The 20,257-nt window shown below is 47.4% G+C and overlaps 1 protein-coding gene across 4 annotated transcripts in view; it reads right to left on the bottom strand.

Annotated features, from left to right (window-relative positions):
• Positions 1-5,104: 5,104 nt before the first annotated feature.
• Positions 5,105-20,257, bottom strand: part of PLXNA3 (plexin A3) — a 70,395-nt gene continuing 55,242 nt past the window's right edge. For 3 of the 4 annotated variants that reach the window (XM_081845828.1, XM_081845829.1, XM_081845827.1), the window contains exons 23-32: positions 19,968-20,034; positions 19,133-19,279; positions 17,788-17,977; positions 17,397-17,500; positions 16,542-16,638; positions 15,090-15,283; positions 11,406-11,575; positions 9,486-9,698; positions 7,587-7,737; positions 5,105-6,096 (exon numbers count right to left, since the gene is read on the bottom strand). In XM_081845828.1, coding sequence (XP_081701954.1) covers positions 6,001-6,096; positions 7,587-7,737; positions 9,486-9,698; positions 11,406-11,575; positions 15,090-15,283; positions 16,542-16,638; positions 17,397-17,500; positions 17,788-17,977; positions 19,133-19,279; positions 19,968-20,034 — 1,429 coding nt within the window. In that variant the 3' untranslated portion in view covers positions 5,105-6,000. The remainder of the gene's footprint in view (positions 6,097-7,586; positions 7,738-9,485; positions 9,699-11,405; positions 11,576-15,089; positions 15,284-16,541; positions 16,639-17,396; positions 17,501-17,787; positions 17,978-19,132; positions 19,280-19,967; positions 20,035-20,257) is intronic. The other variant, XM_081845830.1, reaches the window with a different exon arrangement.

Below are 20,257 nucleotides of genomic sequence, written 5' to 3'. Positions count from 1 at the left end.
CTTCCCTCCTCCACCCCATTGCACCCATGTATATATATACGCCTCTCAACTGCATTCAATGAAGTCCATGAAAGCTCATGCAGTAAACCAGTGCATTCATTTTTAGGTTGCACTAGTGCACTTCTGTTCTTCTGCCAAGGATCCTTACTAGCTGAGGTGCCCCATCTGCCTTAAAAGACACTGCTGAGGGGGGCTCTCCAGCTCCTATGGGTAAAGGCAAGTGCCATATTGTATTGCCTTGAATAAAAAGAACGAAATAATTAGAATTTATATCCCTCAGCAAGTTAACAGTTGACAATGAACCTTGGCAGCTGCACAATCTGAAGTGGCAAACTCGGGCACACACCGATCATGTTCATAATTATTAAGGCAGGAGAAATTCAGTGTAGCCGTATGGCATCTCATATCCCCCCCCCCGCACTGTTCTGGGGTTTTCCTGAACCAATTTTTATTGGGGGGGGGCGTTCACAGAAGAGGAGGGAAGCCCACTGTTCTAGCAGGTCCTTGCACTAGCTCCCGCTAGTTAGGAGGACTTCTTAGCCCCAAGATTCCCAGCTGACTAGAGTTTATCAGGAACAAACATGGTGCTGGTCAACACTGCCCAGTTAATCCCAAATTGTTCATCCCTTGGCAGGGGCAGGAGAAACAGACCAGTATGCAACTGTTAAGCTTGGCTTCCTGTTGCACCTGAAGATGGAATCATAGTTTGTGGCTCCCTATCAAGTCATGATCACTAGCCACAGCCTCAAAACCAGAGTTTGTTGTTAGATTACAGATCCCGTCATGTTAGGAAATGACAAACAATGACCCCAAGTTTGGAGATAACAGGAAGTGATGCTTAATTGCACTTCCCTGGTCTGATTCTCCCAATCATGCTGGGGTTTGAGGGGAGTGAAGAGGGAGCGATTAGGCAGTGTGCATGGCGAAGTTAAACTAGTAACCTTTTGCCATTGTGCTATGGAAACTCTATGACTGCCCGTGCATGTTCCTATACACATGCCTTTATGCACTAGAGCTGAATCAGAGTGTCTCAGAGGAAGGGGCCGAGATCTGGAGAATGGGAAGTTTCACGAAAATGTGTGTAAGCTAAAAAGGGAAGTTGGCAAAGAGAAGACAGAGAGCAGTGGCTTACAAAGAAAAAGTACTTTCAAAAATGGAACAATCCCTAGTAAATAGGTACCAATGGACTCTTGAGTTATCTGTCAACTCCAGACTGTCACTATTTTGTGGGCAGGATTTCCATCCTGTATTGGAAGTGTAGCTGTGTATAATTAAAGTTTGCAAACGGATCCGCTTTTTAAAATTCACTAAAAAGTGTGGGATAATGATGGACTGACAGGAAGACAACTCCCATCACCACAATTAAAATCAGGGCAAATGCTCAATAAAAGAGCAGGCATTGTGCACACCCTCCAACATTTCTCCAATGAAAATAGGAATGTCCTACTCCATAAGATTTTTATGTAGGTGGCTTCCAACATATATAAAATCATAATAACATGAAACATTTAAAAACCTCCCTATGCAGGGCTGCCTTCAGATGTCTTCTAAAGGGTGTATTTAGATCCTCGGCTCGGGGGGGGGGTCACATAACTTCATACTCTCCAACATTTCTCTGATGAAAACAGGGACGTTCTAAGGAAAAGCGGGACATTCCAGGATCAAATCAGAAACCAGGACGGCTTCTGTAAATCCAGGACTGTCCCTGGAAAATAGGGACACTTGTAGCAAACATTTAAGAAGGTGCTTTCTCTGTACAGTGGTACCTCTGGTTGTGAACGGGATCCGTTCCGGAGGCCCGTTCACAACCTGAAAAGAATGCAACCTGCATCTGCGCATGCGCAGGTCACGATTTGCCACTTCTGCGCATGCATGAGCAGTGAAACCCAGAAGTAACTCTTTCCGGTACTTCCAGGTCGCCGCGGGACGCAACCTGAATACGTGCAACCTGAAGCAAACATAACATGAGCTATGACTGTACAGTGGTACCTCGGGTTACAGACGCTTCAGGTTACAGACTCCGCTAACCTGGCATTAGTACCTTGGGTTAAGAACTTTGCTTCAGGATGAGAACAGAAATCGTGTGGCGGCGGCAGTGGGAAGCCCCATTAGCTAAAGTGGTGCTTCAGGTTAAGAACAGTTTCAGGTTAAGAACGGACCTCCAGAACGAATTAAGTTCTTAACCTGAGGTACCACTGTATTAGCCTTCCCTAACCTGGGGCCCTCATGATGTTTCCTACCACAACTCCCATCAGCCCCTTGGGTAGGCTGCCCTACATCACAGTCATGCAGACATTTTTTGACCTACATCCCTTCTCCTCCCCCCTTCCCTAGTTTATTCTGGCAGTTAAAAAACTCCCCAACTCAGTAAGTCATATTGATGCTTAGGAGGCACAAAACAAGGCCCCCTCCTCCCCACAGCTACTCAGCACCCGGCGCTCCTGCTAATGAAGGCCCCTGATGCAGCCATGACTTATTCATAAAGCTGCCACCAAAACTTTCCTTTTATCTTACTGCTGCCTCCCCTCCCAGGCGCTGCTGGTTTGCCTCACTCCCACATCAAAACACACACACAGGCACACAAGACACACACGGTCCTCTCCCCACCATCAGACAGCCACAAATGCCTGGGGAGCCCACAATGCATTCTTCGCTCCAGCCCCTGGGTCCTTTCCTAAACACCAGAGTCTGAAGGGTGGGGGAAATCTCAAGGCCACAAAATGAACTCCAAAAGGCCCCCTCCCTCCCTAAGAGGAAGGAGGATGCCGACTGCTCACAACTCCAGGGGACCAAACCTACCTCGAAATGAGCACCTTAAAAAAAATGAGCACTCCAGCTTAATACAGGTCAGTTGCTCCTCTTCTATGCAGTTTAACCCACACCTAGGCACACAGGGCTTATCCACTCTTCCTCTTGCCCCGCTGCTTTCCCCAGGGGAGGGGGGACTGCTGTTTAGTGCATAGTCAGGTTTCCTCCAGATTACGATTTGTTTCAGACTACATGCTAAAGAGGAGGTTTTCCCTTGGAAAGGAACAGATCAAGGGGAAAACCGCTCAGATACCCATGTTTTCTAGGCATGGCACAAGAGGAAGCGTGGACGAGCCCAAAGTCAAAACGCTCAGAGAAGAGTGGAAGACCTGGTTTACCCTTTCCCAGCTAGAGTTTTCTATGTATAAAAGCTGGAATAAAGTGGAGATTTTAATCTGCATAATTGCAAATATGGAAGCAGAGGGGGTGGGTGTTGCAGAATAAGCTTCTTGTGCAAGTGAAATTGCTAGCCGACAGGCAGGGAGGGCACGATAGACACATAAGCAGCAGTGACGTTTCTCTCCCCCTTCAGCCATTTCTTGGGGCAGAGTGCGGCTGGGTTTTGCCCCAGAATCCAGAATATTTCTAGAGAGCTGTATGTAAAAAATGGAACATCTGCTTGTCTGGTCATTAATGTGTGGGATGTATGGGAAGGCAACCCCCTTTGTCCAGCACTTCATTTATAAAAACAAGCCCATAGCTTTGTTCTGCATTTTTGTCACAGAAGCTACAACTTTATAGCTGCCCCAGATCTTTGGATCTTCAATGCTGGGATGCACAGTGAAATCCCCAACCTTGGGTGAAGAAGAAATAAAGTGTGGGCTGTTGTACTTATGTGGTGCTCCAGCTAAGGCGAACTATAGCTAGTAGCAGCTGTTTTTGCCAAACCTTGCTCTGTTGCCACTGCATTCTCTCCTCACTAGCCATCAGGTTCATATAAGAATGCTCTTTGGTTTGGGCACCCAATCCTCCTCCTAGATGAATTTAAGGAGACCTGGCCACAGTACAAGGAGCAGGTGCATGCAGGATGAGTAGCATTTGGTCAAATGGCATGGAGGTATGTCCAACACGTTGGCTCAATGAGATGTTTATGCCCAGACAATTGAAAACAAAGGGTTATTAGTATACAACAAACTAGTCCAGAAGTGGCCCCAGTAAAACTAAAGCGTTTCCACAATGTAGAAACTGAATGGGCATAGGAAGAGTTCTGAGCATCTGCTCAGAGTGGAAAGGGACCACAAGGCGAGAACACCAATGTGTGCAACCAAGACCGCAATATACTGATGCTAGAAAATCTTGGGCTGCTTCCATACTTGATATTTTCAGGACTGCTGGTGAATCAGCAGGTTTAGAAGACTCCAGGCCGCCAGATTTGAAGAGAGAAGCAGCAGCCTAACATTTTTACAACTGGAGACCTAATCTTATGGGGCTGGCCTTTAATGGAAGCAGGGAATGGAATAGAAGTTGCACCAAGTTCCATAGAACTGGGGAGAGGAACAAGTGAGATTAGCCTAGCTATGGCGAGGACTGCTGTCTGCTTGTGTGGTGCATGCTGAACTTTGACTAAGGTAGGGCACTAGTTGCTGCTTATAGTCAGCTGGGATTGGGGGAGAACAGGGACAGGGGGCTAGACTAGATGACCCTTGGTATCCCTTCCAACTCTACAATTCTATGGAGGAGTAAAAGAGTTTTTAAACTTTTGGTTGACTGAAAAAAATGGCCTTCTGCTATCTATGATTCTACATTTGTCTTAATTTGTCAAGGGGCAAGGTACTTTTCTTGCAGCAAATGTATGTGTGGATATCACATTTGCCTTCCCAAGAACCATGTACACATGCCCAAGAATCCCAATTGTACAACAAAATCACGCACACAGGTATTTAAGGATGTGCACATACGTTTGCGGCATGTACTGAAGTGTTTTTCAACAGCAAACAAGACTGCTGGGTAAAAGGTGCTGCTCCTGAAAGAAACTAAAAAATATGATGTGGGCTGATATATCTGCTGGAATACCAACAACCTGACTGTTAAAATACAACAGCAACACACACAATTTATTCCATGTGAAAAAAAGAGCCAGCATTAGCCTGAGCTTGGGGTGCAATTCAAAAGAGAAACAAATATTGATCAGAGGGATTGGTTCTGTAGACAGATGGACAGAGGATTGCCATATGGGTGCTGCAAAGACCAAACTATCCTTGTATCAAAGTGAAATGCAAGTGTTTGCCCACTTACCCAGGATTCTTCTCTTGGGACACCCCCCACCTTGCCGATCCCCACATGACAACAAGAGGAACATTTTTCCACGCTTTTATTTAGCAAAAGAAAAATTAATTATAAAATGAACCAATAAAAAGCCCATGCAGCTGCAGGGACATTTCCCCCACCCCAGCTCCTTAACCCCAGTGGGGGATTTAAAAGTGTAGTTTTCTTTTATTTTGGGGGAGGAGTGGGGGACCGATTCCCTCCAGGCTGCAGTGCAAATATTTACACAGACTCGAAGGATGCGGATGGGGCAGGGAGGAATGGAGGACTTTTTACACTGAAATCTCTACACCCAGGGAATGGAATCATTTACAGCCAATAATCTTAACGAGATGCAATAATAAATTAATGAGTAAGGCACTGCACCCGGAGAGGGCACAACAGGTGGGGTGGGGGTGAGAGGGTGGGGGGTTTATCAGGTAAGGATTAAAAATATCTGATTGCCATGGTTACCAAAAAAAAAAAAAAAAAAAAACAGAACAAGGGCAAATTCCACCAGCTACCAACAAGGAGTGGGGGACTAGGGAATGGTCTGGATGATTAAGGGGAGGGTCCACAAACATTTGGGGTGAGGGGTCTCCATTTAGCTGCCAGCTTGAAAGGGGCATTATCTGGCTGCACCCCAACCTTATTGTTCACTCTGAGTTGCTCCTCCCAATTTAGATGCTGAGGAAAGGGTGCTGGTTATTGCTTCCGGGCTGAAGGTAGGGAGGGGTGGGCAACACAGCCTCTTTCTGAAACCCCAGGATTTCAGCCTTACAGGGCAAGAGGTCACACGTCTCTTGTCGACAGGGAGGTTAAAAATGTCAAGTCTGTCACCCTTGGGGGGCCACAAGTCAAGGCTGGAGGTAGAGTCCTTTTTTCTGATACATCTATCCTGGATGCGTGCCCCCCCCCCCGCCCACTCTCCCTCCCCCCCCATCACTCTCAGCTATTTCCAGAAACGAGAGTGATGACTTGTTCAAGCTTCAGCCTCAATTTGTGTTTTCGGCAGGCGGCATCACGTTCCAGCGCTGTCAGGATCTGATGGGTGGACAGGCCATGGGTTGGGAAAACACGAGGGTCCGGAATAAAGGGAAGGAAAGAGAAAGGTGGAAAAAAAAGGTCAGGAGGGACTAAGACCCAAACTTCCAGGAGCAAAACGGGAATAAGAGATGGGCCCTAGGATGGAGAAGTACCTGGTAAAACTGGGAAAGGGGCAGGAGACAAAGAGAAAGGCTTATGGGGTCTGTCCCGTCACCTGGAGTCAGGCAGTAGTTTTAAATCGGAGCTTGCTGACGGCGATCCCATGGGAAGGGCTACGGCTAGAGCATCTGGCTTGCATGCAGAAGGTCTGAGGTTCGGTCCTTGCCACCTCTAGGTAGGGCTGGTAAATATCCACCAAAACATTGCAATGCACCAGAGTGTTTGCACTTCCTGCTCAGTTCCTGTGAGCATTTGCTCAATCTCTCACCTTGGAATGTGTCCCCTTTAACATGGACACATTTTGTGGGATGCCAGGCTTGAACACCCGCCCATCCACTCCAAACAGAGGAGAGGGGGGAAGAACTTCTCTCTATGAGTGAGTGCAGAGGTGACCAACCTTTCCCCACTGATGGGAGGGCATGCCCATGCTATTTTGTGGTTCTTTATTTTTCCTAGGCTGCCATGTTTTGTTGTGCCACCCCCAACAGCAGCTTGGAATTCCAAATGTGCTCAGTGGCTCAAAAAGGTTGGTGACCCATGTTTTAAAGAGTGTCATAATGCACTTTCAGAGAGGCGCGGTTCTTTTGCCCTGCCCACTGCCACTTCTGGTTCCTGAAATAAAAGGCCAGAAGAGTGGACAACACTTTCTTATTGAAGGTGAGAGTCCAAGGAGTGTGCATATAGACACACAAGCAGCAGTCCCTCTCAAAATACCTTTAGTTCTCGGCAGGAGCAGGGGATCCCTGTTTTCTCCAGTATGCTAGGTAAGGGACAGATTTATGGCGTGAAAGCTCCAAATGGGGGGAATGTGTAGGTGAGAGGGATAAGCATGGAGCAGAGGTCTCCATTTGTCATTCTACCTTCTCTGAAGTCCTAAGCCAGGTGTGGGAAACCCATGGCCTCTCCAGATGTTGTTGGATTCCAGTCTTCTGGAACCACTGGCCATGCTGACTGGGTCTGATGGGACCTGGAGTCCACCTACATCTGGAAAATGTACAGGTTCCCTAGCCGTCTCATACACTACCCCTTGGCTATTGAGATGTAGGGTGTTCTTAGGAGAGTGTCAAGGGCTAAACAGAAGGGTACAGGATAACCAATGAGGCAGTAGATGGTGGTGCCTTAACTTATTATGGTACCTTAAATTCCTCCCCATGAGCCATTTAATTACAGAGGATCTGCAGTAGGGTCAAAATTAGGCTCTATCCTCATCAGATTTATAGCATAGCTGAATAACAGGTTGAAAACAATGTGAGAAACTTGTGGTGTGTGAGAGAGAGAGAGAGGGAAAAAAACCAAATAGGAAGGAAAGAGTTGGGGTGGAGCCTCACCTCATCACGGTACCTCCCCACGTAGCTGTAGAGCTCCCCCAGCGCACCCAGTGTGTTAAATTCGCCTGCGTGCTGCCGTGATTGCTCCACTAGATAGGCATCCATGTCTTGGTCACTGATGGAAGCCATCTTGGTGATATCCCGATAGTACCTGGTAAACATATGCATAGCTTTTGGATTCCTTGGAGAGAAGATTGATCAACACTCCCACGTCAGCAGAAGGTTTCCACACAAACCAAAGTGAATAAATGTGCATGTTTATTGCATTGCAGTCCCTTCTATGAATGGAAGCTATAAATGAAGGCTCCAGATTTTGCCATGTTGAATACAGAGCCATATGGCTCCTCCAGATGACCTAATTAATTAATTAGTTTTATATCCCACTTTTCCTTCTATAGGAGCCAAGGGGGATATTTACTGAGCATTTATCCTGATTTGCTTGCACAAAGCTTACATGGTGATTAGGCTACAACTGGTGATTATTGAGAATTTGTTCTTTCTTGAATATTTGCATTGCCCAGCCACTTTCCAAATAGCAAAAATGTTTGGATTTTTTGTTAGAATTGTATTTGTTGCACCAGGATGACTGATCCCTTTGATCCACTTTAACTGTGCAAACTTAAAAGTTTTGGTACGTATTTGAACGTCTTAGGCCGAATACTGACTGCGTGGAGGCATTGACAACTACATAACCCCCGTTTTATCATGGCTTATATGGTGCAACAGATAACCTTCAAAGTGTGAGCTGTGTTCACTTCAACACTGAAGGAACCCATGTGTGGAGGTCAAACTCTGGCTTGGGAGAAGCCGTAGCTCTGCAGCAGAGCGTATGTGCTTTTCACACAGAAGGGCACAGGTTTAATTCCAGGCACCTCCAGCTAAAAGGATTTGCTAGCAGGTGATTAGAAACACATCCTGGTGAAATGATTTGGGGGAAATGTGCTTGCGGGCCAAGACTCAGTCTAGAGCAGGGGTCAGCAACCTTTTTCAGTCGTGGACCGGTCCACTGACCCTCAGACCATGTGGTGGGCCAGACTATATTTTGGGGGAAAATATGAATGAATTCCTATGCCCCACAAATAACCCAGAGATGCATTTTAAATAAAAGCACACATTCTACTCATGTAAAAACACACTGATTCCCAGACCGTCTGTGGGCCAGATTTAGATGGCGATTGGGCCGCATCCGGCCTCCGGGCCTTAGGTTGCCTACCCCTGATCTAGAGGTTGCCTGCACCTGCCTTAGATGAGCAGGTCCTTGCTTCCTCCAGGAGCACCCTCCTTTGCCAGTCAAGATGAATCAGCTGGTGCTTTAAGGAGACACGCAAAAGATTAGGGAGGTCAGTTTAGAGACAGAAGCAGCAGACTCACTACACTAGCTTCATTGCAGACCACTGTTGTTTACTGAGGGAGGCAGTGTGGAAATCAGTCTGGTGCAAACACACTGGTAGGAGGGCTGAATTGATTCTGCCAGTGCTTTTGCACTGCCCTCCCCACCTCTCTCCCTCACTGGTAAGCAACAGCCATCCACCTTCAGGAAGCCAGCACAGCAGCTCTGCCCCATCCAGCATGCCGCTTCTGTGTGTGGAACAGCAGCAGTGGTGACTCCTCCTTTCCAAAGATGCTAAGAGAGGCCAAAGTAACAAAGTCTCCCCATCCTCAAAGACTCCTGCCCTTCTTGACTGTCCTGAACTCGTGGAAAGCCACAGCATTCCTTTTCCCAACCTGTTTGAGGATGGCCCTCATTCAAGGAACCAAGTTTCAGGCAGGATCTTGTTATCCTCGTACAGTAAAGAGCTACCAACATTATAATGCCGTGGGATGATGTGCTAAGGTCAATCCCACCTCTGCCAGTTGTAGAGGCAACACAACTTGACATGACCCCTCTCTGTAGCTCACCTTTCCACCCAGCCTTTGTAGACAGGGATGTCCTTGGCATAGAGCAGCTTTGTTGAAGGGGAATCCTTGCCCAGGCGGTGCTCAGAGGTGGAGCACGAGTCCATGAAGGTCTGGGCCACCACAGAGAGGCAAGCATCTGTAATGCTGCTTTTGTGGATATCAAAAACAAATTGTGGGTTCTTGATGACGTTCACCCAAAACCTCAAGGGCAGGCTGCAGTGGAAGAAAGGAAGAAAGATGAAGCTTCAAAAGACACACATGAGAGGCAAAGGGTTAGATAGGGATAGGGCAGTGGTGGTGAGGAAATTACAGAGGTTGAAGCTCAATACTCATGTTTTGTTGAGGGTTTTTCATTTGTTTGTTTTGATACGCTGGGAAAACACAGAGATCAAAGCCAATGGGTTGTATCCTGAGTAGTGCTACGTGAAAGCTCATGTCAGTGAAAGGATTTCTGCTTGCACAACAGAACATTCACCACTAGATCCAAATTGGTCTAGGGATTTCCTCAAACCTCTGGAGTGGTTTTGGGAGACTGTAGGGTACAGGGGCGCTCCTCTGTTATTCTTGTGCAAATGGAGCAAGTGAACTGGATACTGCCCCTTTAAAGGATTCGTAACCATGATTCTCCATGGAACTCAGCCCGTTTCCTGTAGACAGCACTTCCTTGTTTGCCCGGTCAAGGGTGCTCCCCAGCCAAAGGAATGCACATGCCAGAGAGTTAACTCTTTGTTGTCAATGGTAACAGAGTCATTTCTACAGCTCTGTAGAATAAATAGGCACACCAATTTAGCATCTAGGCAGCTTTTCCCAGGTCCGTGCTCCAGGGAGCCGTTGCAGCAATGGGGGACCATTCCCCCTCCACCCATTTATGTACCTTCCCCTGACAGGCTGCACAAATGTGGCTGGAGACTACGTCTGCATGGAAACTTCCTCTGCTGCTTAAATTATCTTCTGGTTCTAGGAGATGGTGGTGCAGGAGAGGGTGGGAAAGCACCCGCCCTTCACTTGCCTGGCCTGCCTCTTCCTCCAGCTCTGAAGCTTCCCCTACCTCTGATTCTTGCCTCCTGGCTGGTACAGGTCTCCAGAAACCACTGAGCCCCACTCCAGCCCCCGTTCCCTTGGCGCACACTCATCAGAGTCCTGCCAGTCCCTGACAATCCCTGAAGTAGAGGAATGGAGGATTAGCAAAGTCCTTGGGGTCATGGGAGGTGGGGAAGAGTTGGCTGGCATCAAACACTTAGGGGTCATGAGCACTGGATTCCTTGGGGCGAAAATTTCTTCCTAAAGAAGATTTGTTCAATCAAGGTAGGGTAGGACAGAGCCTGGAAAAATGAATGGCTGAAGGCTGGCTGAGAGCAGAGCCCAAAGGCAAGGAGCCCCAAGTCCCAAGCACAGCATCTGGAGGGGAAAAAACCAAGGTGAGGAGAAGAAAAATACACAAAGCCAATCCGGTAGTAGCTGTGCAAAGATTCCTTAGGGCTAAAAAATCTTTCCCCATCTGCTTAAATGTGATATGCTAGCTGTCAGTTACCCACAGCCAGGATAGGCACACCGGCTGCTACCGGCTCCCTACCATTACCGACAAGTGGGAAACACTGGCCAGCGAGGGCTCCAACTGGAGAATAGGCTCTGACATGGACTTTGAAGAAGCAGGAACTCAGGAAGAAAAAGAAAAATGATCTAAGAGGAAGGCACACTTGGCAAATCCTCAACATGATCAACGCCTGCTCAGAAACCTATGTCCCCACTGTGGAAGGACGTGCAGATCCAGAATGGGGCTCCACAGCCACTTACGGACTCACTGTTAAGACCATATTCATGGAAGACAATCTTACTCGGCTACAAGTGATCACCAAAGAAGAAGATTTATTACTTTAGGGTACTGGCTGGTGGCCAAAGGGCCAAAGCCAAAGGTCTCACCAGTTACTTTTCCAGGTATGTCGCACGTCAGGGTCCCCAATCTGCCTTCGCTCTGCCTGCTCATCCAGGAAGTCAAACATGTATTTGATGGGCAGGGGGAGTGCACTGGCCCGGTGTGCTGTGCTGAACACAGTCTCAAACAGGTCGTCTACAAACTTCTGCAATGTGCCCTGAAGAAGCAGAAGAGAAAAATTTCTGGAAAACAGATTTTGGGATGGATGGAGAAAACAACTGCCAACATTTGGAGATCGTGGGGAGCACTCCCACGGAAAATAACACCACTCTTCCATCTTGCATTTGTATACATAATATTCACAAGCACATCCAGTCCCTTTTGTTTACCTAACTATTCTGCTCCAGGCACTGTCCCTGATTTTCTCAAACTCTCCTATTGCAGTAGCCTTCCAAATCATCTCTGCCACAGTATTCTTGATTTGGGACACAGTCTCAAATAAGGGCACATCTACACTTCATTGTAGGCCAGTTTTACACAAGTTTAAATGGTTGCCACTTCTCCTGAGGGGACCATTCAATTGGCAGCTTGACACCAATCTCATTTGCAGAATGGATAAGCCTTAAGAGATACAGGCAACAACCATTTTGTGCCAGGGTTCTGTTCCCAGCTCCCATGTGCCGAGCCCCACCCGCCCTGCCCCATTCTGTCCCCCCCTCGACCCCCGTTCTTCCCTCTTCCGGGTCCAAAAAGGCCCACATCTCATCAATTGCGTGCCATGTAGATGCAGTGCTGGATTTGCGTATAAGCTAAACAAGCTGTAGCTTAAGGCCCCACTCTCTTGGGGCCCCCCCAAAAAATTAGAAGAAAAAAACACCTGGATGTACATTTCCAAAATATAAGATAAAAAAACAAATAAAATAAAACCTAAATACAGCAACAGTGGCAAATGGCTTTAGCTACCTATTAGGTCCATAAATTACCATATAGCATATATTCAACACAAAAAAAATGACAATTTGTTGTTGACAAAGGACAGCTGGACATATAAAGGGCCCCATTGCCTTCAGTAGCTTAGGGCCTCATCAAACTAAATCCAGCCCTGTGTAGATGCATCTAAAATGGTCGCTGCCTGTATTTGAAAGACTGTGCAATGCAACTATTATTATAATGTAAGCAGATGATGTACTGCTGAGAGGCAGTCATTGCTAGGGGGAGATTATTATTTGCCTCTTTCTGTTCTTCATTCTGAGTAATATTTTTTGTTGTAATCTGTAACAAAATCTGAATGAAAATATTTTTAAAAATAAGAATTATGCAAGCAGACCTGCAGAGCTGAAGGGAGCCCCCCTCTGTCCTCTAACACAAGCCAGGGGAACAAGGGTCACTTGGAGGTTGCACCTTCTGGCTCCCAGGAAAAACATCATGACGAAGGGGAGATAACTTGGCCCCATCCATTGGCCAGTGAAGAAGCAGCTGATCCAGTGCTTTTCTCTTCCCTCCTCCTTCCTTTTCCTTTTGTATCTATTCAATTGTGAGCCTGCAGCCAGCGACTCTCTTATCTTTTAACATAGGTACAACTTATGGAAATCTTAGGCACTGTTTGTTTTTATGATAAATAAGAGGGTACGGATTGCCAGTTTAAAAAGGAACCTGTACACACTTAGAAATTTTGATAATTATATGCTTTGAACTGCAAATATTTATATTTGTTCTATAAATTGTGTTCATTAAATTACAACTGGCATTTGTATTTGTATTTGTACTTTATCTCAATAATCCCTATAATAACTCCAAAGTTGTAACAACATATCCCCATTTTGCAGATGTGAGGACAGTGACTTACCTTACACCATTAAATAAATTCATGGTGGAGACAAGATTTGAACCGAGGATCTCCTGGTTTAGTGTTTCTTATTACCATAAAAAGATCAACACCCCACTCCCTTTTCAAAGGAAACCAGAGCAATGAAATTAAATCACAACAATATCATACTCTTAGCCACTACACCAGAGCAGCACCACAAAATGCTACTAAATGTATTACAGTCAAATACTGGATTAAAGTAACATGATTAAATAGATCCAGTTACAGATAGGTAGCCGTGTTGGTTTGCCATAGTCAAAACAAAATAAAAAAATTTCTTCCAGTAGCACCTTAAAGACCAACTAAGTTAGAAAGCTCATACCTAGAACTAACTTAGTTGGTCTTTAAGGTGCTACTGGAAGAATTTTTTTTATTTTGTTATGATTAAATAGAATGAGCAGAATGGTAGAAAACAAACAAAAATCACATGCCTACGCACATCACATTACACAAACAATCTCGCACAATTCAGACCCCAAATGACACATTCTCTGCATTCCTTCCTCGCTGTCACTGTTTTGGTGACAGTGGCATCACACGCCATGTCCATAAAGTATCTGCGCTGTACTTAGATGTCAGTTGGCAGACACTGGAAGCTGCAGCGAGTTTGCCAGGAGGCCCAGGCCAGAGGCACCAATGATCACACCCCTGCAATCCAGACAGGCTGTGGTTCAAAGCATGCCCTGCCCCAGGAGATGAGTTCAGGCCACCTCTGTGAAGGGTTGACCACTGTTAGAACACAGGAAGCTGCCTTGTGCAGAGTCAGACTACGGATCCATCTAGCTCAGTATCGTTTACACTAACTGGCAGCAGCTCTCCAGGGTTTCAGGCAGGGGTCTCCCAGGCAGACGTGGAGATGCCAGTGGGGACTGGACCTGGGACCTTTTGTATGCAAAGCAGAGGCGGTGCCACTAAGCTACAGTCCTTTTCCAAACTAAACAAGGACAGAAACGTGAAGAGGACTGTGGGGAAATGTCTCTCCCAAGACCATGTGGGATCTACAGAATTTGCCCTAGGAGGCAAAAGTCTGCACTGCCGTTTTCTGCAGGCTGCTGTAGAAAGGTCTGCCCTCCTTGTCTGCCCCAGGAAGAGGAAAGCAAGGAGCAACCAGCGAGGGACAAAGGGACACAACTCTCCTTGTGTCATCCCACTGCCACTGGGCTCTTCACCTTTCTCTTCCTGGGGTGAGCAAGGAGGCAGCCCTTTTACAGCCAGCCTCCTCCTCCTAGAAGTGGTGGGTAAGCTGCAACTGCCGCTAGAACAGCTGCCCCTCAAGCACACATTCAGTGACTCCTTGCATTCCTGGCTAGGTTTTACTTATTGGAAGAGATGGATGGTTGGAATGCAAGGACTCGCCAAGCAAGTGCCCGGATGGCTGTTTTGGATCCTGTTTCGTGGGCCCCTGTACCTGCTGTCTGGAGCAAGTGCCCCCTCTCGCCTCACTCTTAACCTGGGCCCGCTCCAACAGAGCTTTGTTGAAGACTAGAACTACAGAGATCTGTAGGTTTCTATAATGAAAGGTTGGAAGAAGAACCTCAGTGCGTTTCATCTACCAAAGAGAAAATACCAACAAGGCAGAGGAAAATAGGGTGATAATTCTTCAATTGTTAAAAAGGATATCAGTGAGAGCTGCAATGAGGGCAAGCAGCAATGAGGTTCTTTTAAAACAAAAACAGGAACAGGAAGTCACTTTTAGGTTAAGCGCGAGAAAAAAAAAAATCCCTGGCAGTTTTCAAGGGAAAATGTCTGCCATGGATTGATTTACAGATTGGTGCAGAATCTTCTGCCTGCCTGGTTTGGGGTAAGGAGCTTTTAAAACTAGCCAATCCCCCATTTCAGTGATCCAGTTCCTTTCCTGGCATACCTTGGTGGCAAGGAGCCTCGTGAGGTAGATCTCAGACACCATCTTGCTCCCTCGTTCCCCTTCCTTAGGGTCTCCAAGATGCTCGTGGTTCTTGACTAAATGCCAGAGACGGGTACCTGAATCTTGATCCGGAGTGAGGATGGGGGCTCGTGAGCGCAAGCTCTCTGGACTGCTAGAGGTGCGGAGCAAACTCTCTGTGGAAGATATGGGGGGGGGGACGAGGAGCAAGAACCTCTTATGAGCTTTATTCATGTCAGCCCTCAAGACCAACCCTCAAGAGCCTGGGTTCCATGCACCTCTTTTCAATCTTTGCTCTACACCAGAAGCTCACCTGAAGGACAGGTTTGTATTTATTCAGCCTTGAAGTGTGCCTGCACCCAAGCAGGCACTGGTAATACCAAAACCACCAGCCTCCATAGGCCAAGTGAACCACTCCCCGTTCCCCTCCAACCACAAAGCCACAGAGTGGGAGTGGCAGTAAAATTACATGCATTCCAGGCTTGGAATAGCAAACATAATTACAGCCAGGCCAGGGTGGTGCTGGAAGAAAGCTTAGGGATAAGAAGTTTGGACGTGGCAATAGCCCTCCTTGAAAGGCCACCTGGCTTAGGTGATAATAGGGCAAGCCACAAAAGGCCAGGGGCTTGCTGTGTCACACAGTAAGAAAGGACACTTCACTTGTGAAGGACAAATCTTCTTACGCTCCAGTTCACACTGTATACAGCAGGGAACCAGGTCACATAGATGGACAACAGAAAAATCCTGCCCAGGTGAAACACTGACAGATGGCATTGCAAAAAGAGCCAACAGGTCAGGAAAGAGCTGTGACCAGCTCTGTGGACTCTGAGAACAAGGCCAAGGACACAGCACCCCTGTGTGCATTAATTCCAGCTTCGTGGACCTGTGCACGTGCTGTGATTCAGCAGGAATGAAGAGGAAGCACAAAACAGGCAGCACAATGTGCAGAATTCAGCATCAGCTTTTAATAATAATTATATTATATATTTTTAATAATAATTATATTGAGCAAGTGCGGCTGAATAAGAGTTCCAGTGGTTGAGGGCAGTGACTAAACCCATGGCTAACAATGAGAAATTATGAAAAATGGAAGAAGTACGTAAATTTGCATAAATTAGCGTATATAGACTGAATCCAAAATATGGATTGCCTGAGAACAGAATTAATTTGGGGAGGGTGGGGCGGGGCAGGAGGTTGAAGATTCTTGTGTAGAGTGTACAGAAGGATGGAAGATGCATTTTCATCCTCTCAAACTTTAGTGGCAATGGGGGGGGGGAGCTGAATTTGACTCCACCACCACCCCAAAAACACAGCATAACTTTGCACAACATTGTGTTACCTTGTCCAAGAGAGAAGGCAGGAGCCATTGGTCACTTAGTGCAGCCAAGCATTAGAGGGAATGGGGAGTGTTGAGCAGGATGTGTCATTCCTTACCATAGCGGCTCAGCGAGTGGGTGAAAGTGAAAGAGCTGGCTATATTGTAGCCCGATGCCTGTCTAGGAACCAGCGCCACTGCAGAGCCATCTGCTACCTGCACATTGAATGGCAGGGGTGGCGGGGGGGGGGACAGGTAAAGGTGGGGTTAAAAGGGGGGGTGGGGAAGAGAACAAAAAGTGACATAATAATAATAATAATAATAATAATAATAATAATAATACCACATCTACAATTTTCAATGCACTTTGCCTGCATTATCTTAGTAACAGCCTTGGAAAGTAAGCCAATATTATTATTATATGGGAGTGTGTGCAAGCATATGTGTTTGTGAACCTGAGAGAACAGTGGCTTGGCTTAAGTGGCCAACATAGTGAATTCATGATGGAGATGAGACTTGAACAGGGATCTTCCTGCCTTGAAGTCTTAAGCCATTGTGCTACAATCAGCTTCTTTCTACCTCAGCACACAAGAAGAGAACTAGGATAATCCCCCAGAATACAGTTACTCACTGAAGCTTCCAAACAGTATGGAGTATGACTCCTTGAGTTGTATTCTTGAGGTAATCCAGTGTTCTTTGCTTGGTCAAGACACTCACATGCACAGCCCCCTCTTCCACCCTGCTCTATTCCACTCCTCAAATCTTCTATGGCGTGCAAAGCATTATTTATTTCCTGATTCCTGCCGGAAATATTCCTAAGGAATACAGAACAGCCCTCACACCTTGTACTGCTCGGAAGCTGCTTGCTCCCAAACTCTACCACGTTTTCCCATTTCCCCCAGGCTATGGTAAGCATATTAGCAATCCAGGGTAGTTCATCTGGCCCTGAGCTGGGTGGAAGGGAAACCGGTTACCTGATAATGCCCAAGTGTATTGAGCCGTTTCCAGTCTCCTTCAATCTTGCTTGTGGCATCCTCATCCTGCAGAATGGTTCGCCCCCCACTGCCTTGACACCATTCTGGGGTGAAAAAGAAGGTCAATGAGGAGAGAGCTGGCTTGGTATTATCTCTCCCAGGCTCCCCCCCAAAAAATTTTTTTGTTACAACTTAAGCCAGGGATGGGGAGCCTGTGGCCCTCCAGATGTTGTTGTTACTGAAATTCCCATCAGCCCCAGTCAGCATGGCCTGTGGTTAGGGATAACGGGACCTACAGTCGAAGAGCATCTGCTGGAACCAAGGTCCTCCACCCCTAGCCTAAGCCCAGTGGCTAATAACCAAGGTGTCCAGTCCAGGCTCCCAGCCCCACCTGCTTTCTCCCACGTTCCTGCCTTCATACCCAGCTCCATGTCTTCAGCACGTGGGCGTTGGGAATAGGGCACCCCACGGTACACAGCGTCCAGCAGCTTCTCCTTCACTTGCGTCACTGAGTCACAGTTTAATACCTTGACAGGCACGGCAGGGCCCCCAGGGGGCTCAGGGGGGGTACATAACAGAGTCTGGAAGCAGAGAAAAAACCTGCTAGCGTTGCAATCGTCACAGTTTCAAGGCTCATGCATCCCTAGTTACATGCACCCAGGGTCATACCTAGACAGTTTTTCAGCTCTGGTCATTCCTCACATCCCCAACGACCATTTGTGAGCAACTGCAGTTCCAGCATCACTGTATTTGGGGTCAGTCCAATGTATGAACTTGGAGACATTTTGAAAACCTTTTTATTCCCAAACTAACATGGAGGTCCAAGAGCAGGTTGCCTAATCTACGCCAGGATGGAAACAGGGGAAGGCCAATTCTTTTCGTGGTCAGCCGAAAGTAAAAAACAAACAAACCAAACTTTTATTCCTACATAGAACTGTAACATTGGAATGGACCCCTGTTTTGCCCCCACCCCCAGCTGCCTGTAAGCAGAACCTAGTGCCTCACCTTAGCCAAAGTCCAGCATGTACCACACAGGCAGACAGCAGCGTTTGACATAGCTGGGCTAATCTCACCCTTCCCTGTTCCTCTCCCCAGTTCTATGGAACTTTCTGGTATTTCCATTCCATTCCCTTTTTCCTTTAAGGCAGCCCCATTTGAGGCTTAAGTAGGTCAGCCCCATAAAGTTATGTCTCCTACCATTAAAATGTTAGGTAAAGGGGACCCCTGACCATTAGGTCCAGTTGTGACCGACTCTGGGGTTGCGGCGCTCATCTTGCTTTATTGGCTGAGGGAGCCAGTGTACAGCTTCTGGGTCATGTGGCCAGCATGACTAAGCCACTTCTGGCGAACCAGAGCAGTGCACAGAAACGCTGTTTACCTTCCCGCTGGAGTGCTACCTATTTATCTACTTGCACTTTGACGTGCTTTCTGCTAGGTTGGCAGGAGCAGGGACTGAGCAACGGGAGCTCACCCCATCATGGGGATTCGAACCACTGACCTTCTGATCGGCGAGCCCTAGGCTCTGTGGTTTAACCCACAGCGCCACCCACATCCCTATTAAAATGTTAGGCCACTGCTTATCTCTTCAAATCTGGTGGCCTGGAGTCATCTAAACCACCAAGACTGCAAGCCAGACTGGCCTACGCAACAGCAACCCGCCCCCCCTTCACAGAGCAAACTAAACTGTTCCCTCCCCAGAGTACGAAGAGGCATAGCACAGCCACCAGCATCCTCACCAAGGTCTTGTAATCTATTTGCTGGCGAATGAGCTTGTCCTCGCTCAGCGAGTAGCGAGCCTCGCCTGTGATGGAATCTATGGGTCCTTTCTCCATCTGCTGCTTGATGGCACAAAATAGCATAAATAGCGGCTCTCCAGCACATTCCTGGGGGTGGGGAAGAAGAGAGAGGTTCATAGGCAAGGAACACAGGGAGCTCCCTTATCCCAGGTCAGATTATCATCCATCTACCTTGGCAGCAGGGCCTCTGGCAGAGAAAGGTGCTCTCCATCACCCAGAGGGCAGGCAGAGAGCCCGGCAGGAGGCATGAGCAGTGGCAGACGCAACCACAGCCAGTGAGAGGCAGAGCCAACACATTCGAGTTCCTCCTCACTCCCATTCCTCCTCCCTGCTGAATAAGGAGGTGGGAGGCGGCAGGCAGGGCCACACGCTCCTTGACCGGTTGTAAGTAAGGAGGGAAGGGCAGCAGGGCCAACCGAGGGTGGTAGGGATGTGTCTTGCTTGGCCTAATGGTCCAGCCACTGCTGCTATCATCCCCTGCTACCTGGTCATTTTTCAAACTGCTGATCCTAGGGATTGAACATGGAAGCTTATGCATGCAAAACATTTTCTTCCCTAACCACAGAACTCTCATTCCCAGCTCCCTATCCCCAGTACAAAGACTGTGGGTAGAAAATTCTGGATCTTTGGCCTCTAGTTTCCCTCAGCCCCCTTTAGATTCCTGCTCTCTGCTGGAATAAGGGCTAGGACTCATATGTCAGAGGCCCCGTTCCATCTCTCTCACTTCTCTCTCTCCCCCTGCCTGTCCCCCTCTTTTTCTCTTGCATGCACTCACCTTGAGGAACCTGTGCAACAGGAAAGTAAACCAATTTGTCAACATTTTCTCAGCTACGGACTCCGTCCTGGGAAAACAGAAAAAGAGAGAGCACAGACAGCTGAGTTCCCCACGTGTGGGAGGTGGAGGGAATCCTCAATGCCCACACGCACACAGCTGCGAAGAGAAATACGCATAAATCTGGGAACCCCTTTGCCATGTCACAGGGACTAGAAACTTGACCTCCCTACTTCCTCTGCCCCAACAATGTTCACTTCAACAAATGGGATGCTGCTACCCTACACACACAC

This window comes from Podarcis erhardii, assembly GCF_964252035.2.
Source record: "Podarcis erhardii genome assembly, chromosome: 17".
In the NCBI taxonomy this organism is placed as follows: Eukaryota; Metazoa; Chordata; class Lepidosauria; order Squamata; family Lacertidae; genus Podarcis; species Podarcis erhardii.
This window is presented reverse-complemented; position numbering and strand designations above follow the sequence as displayed.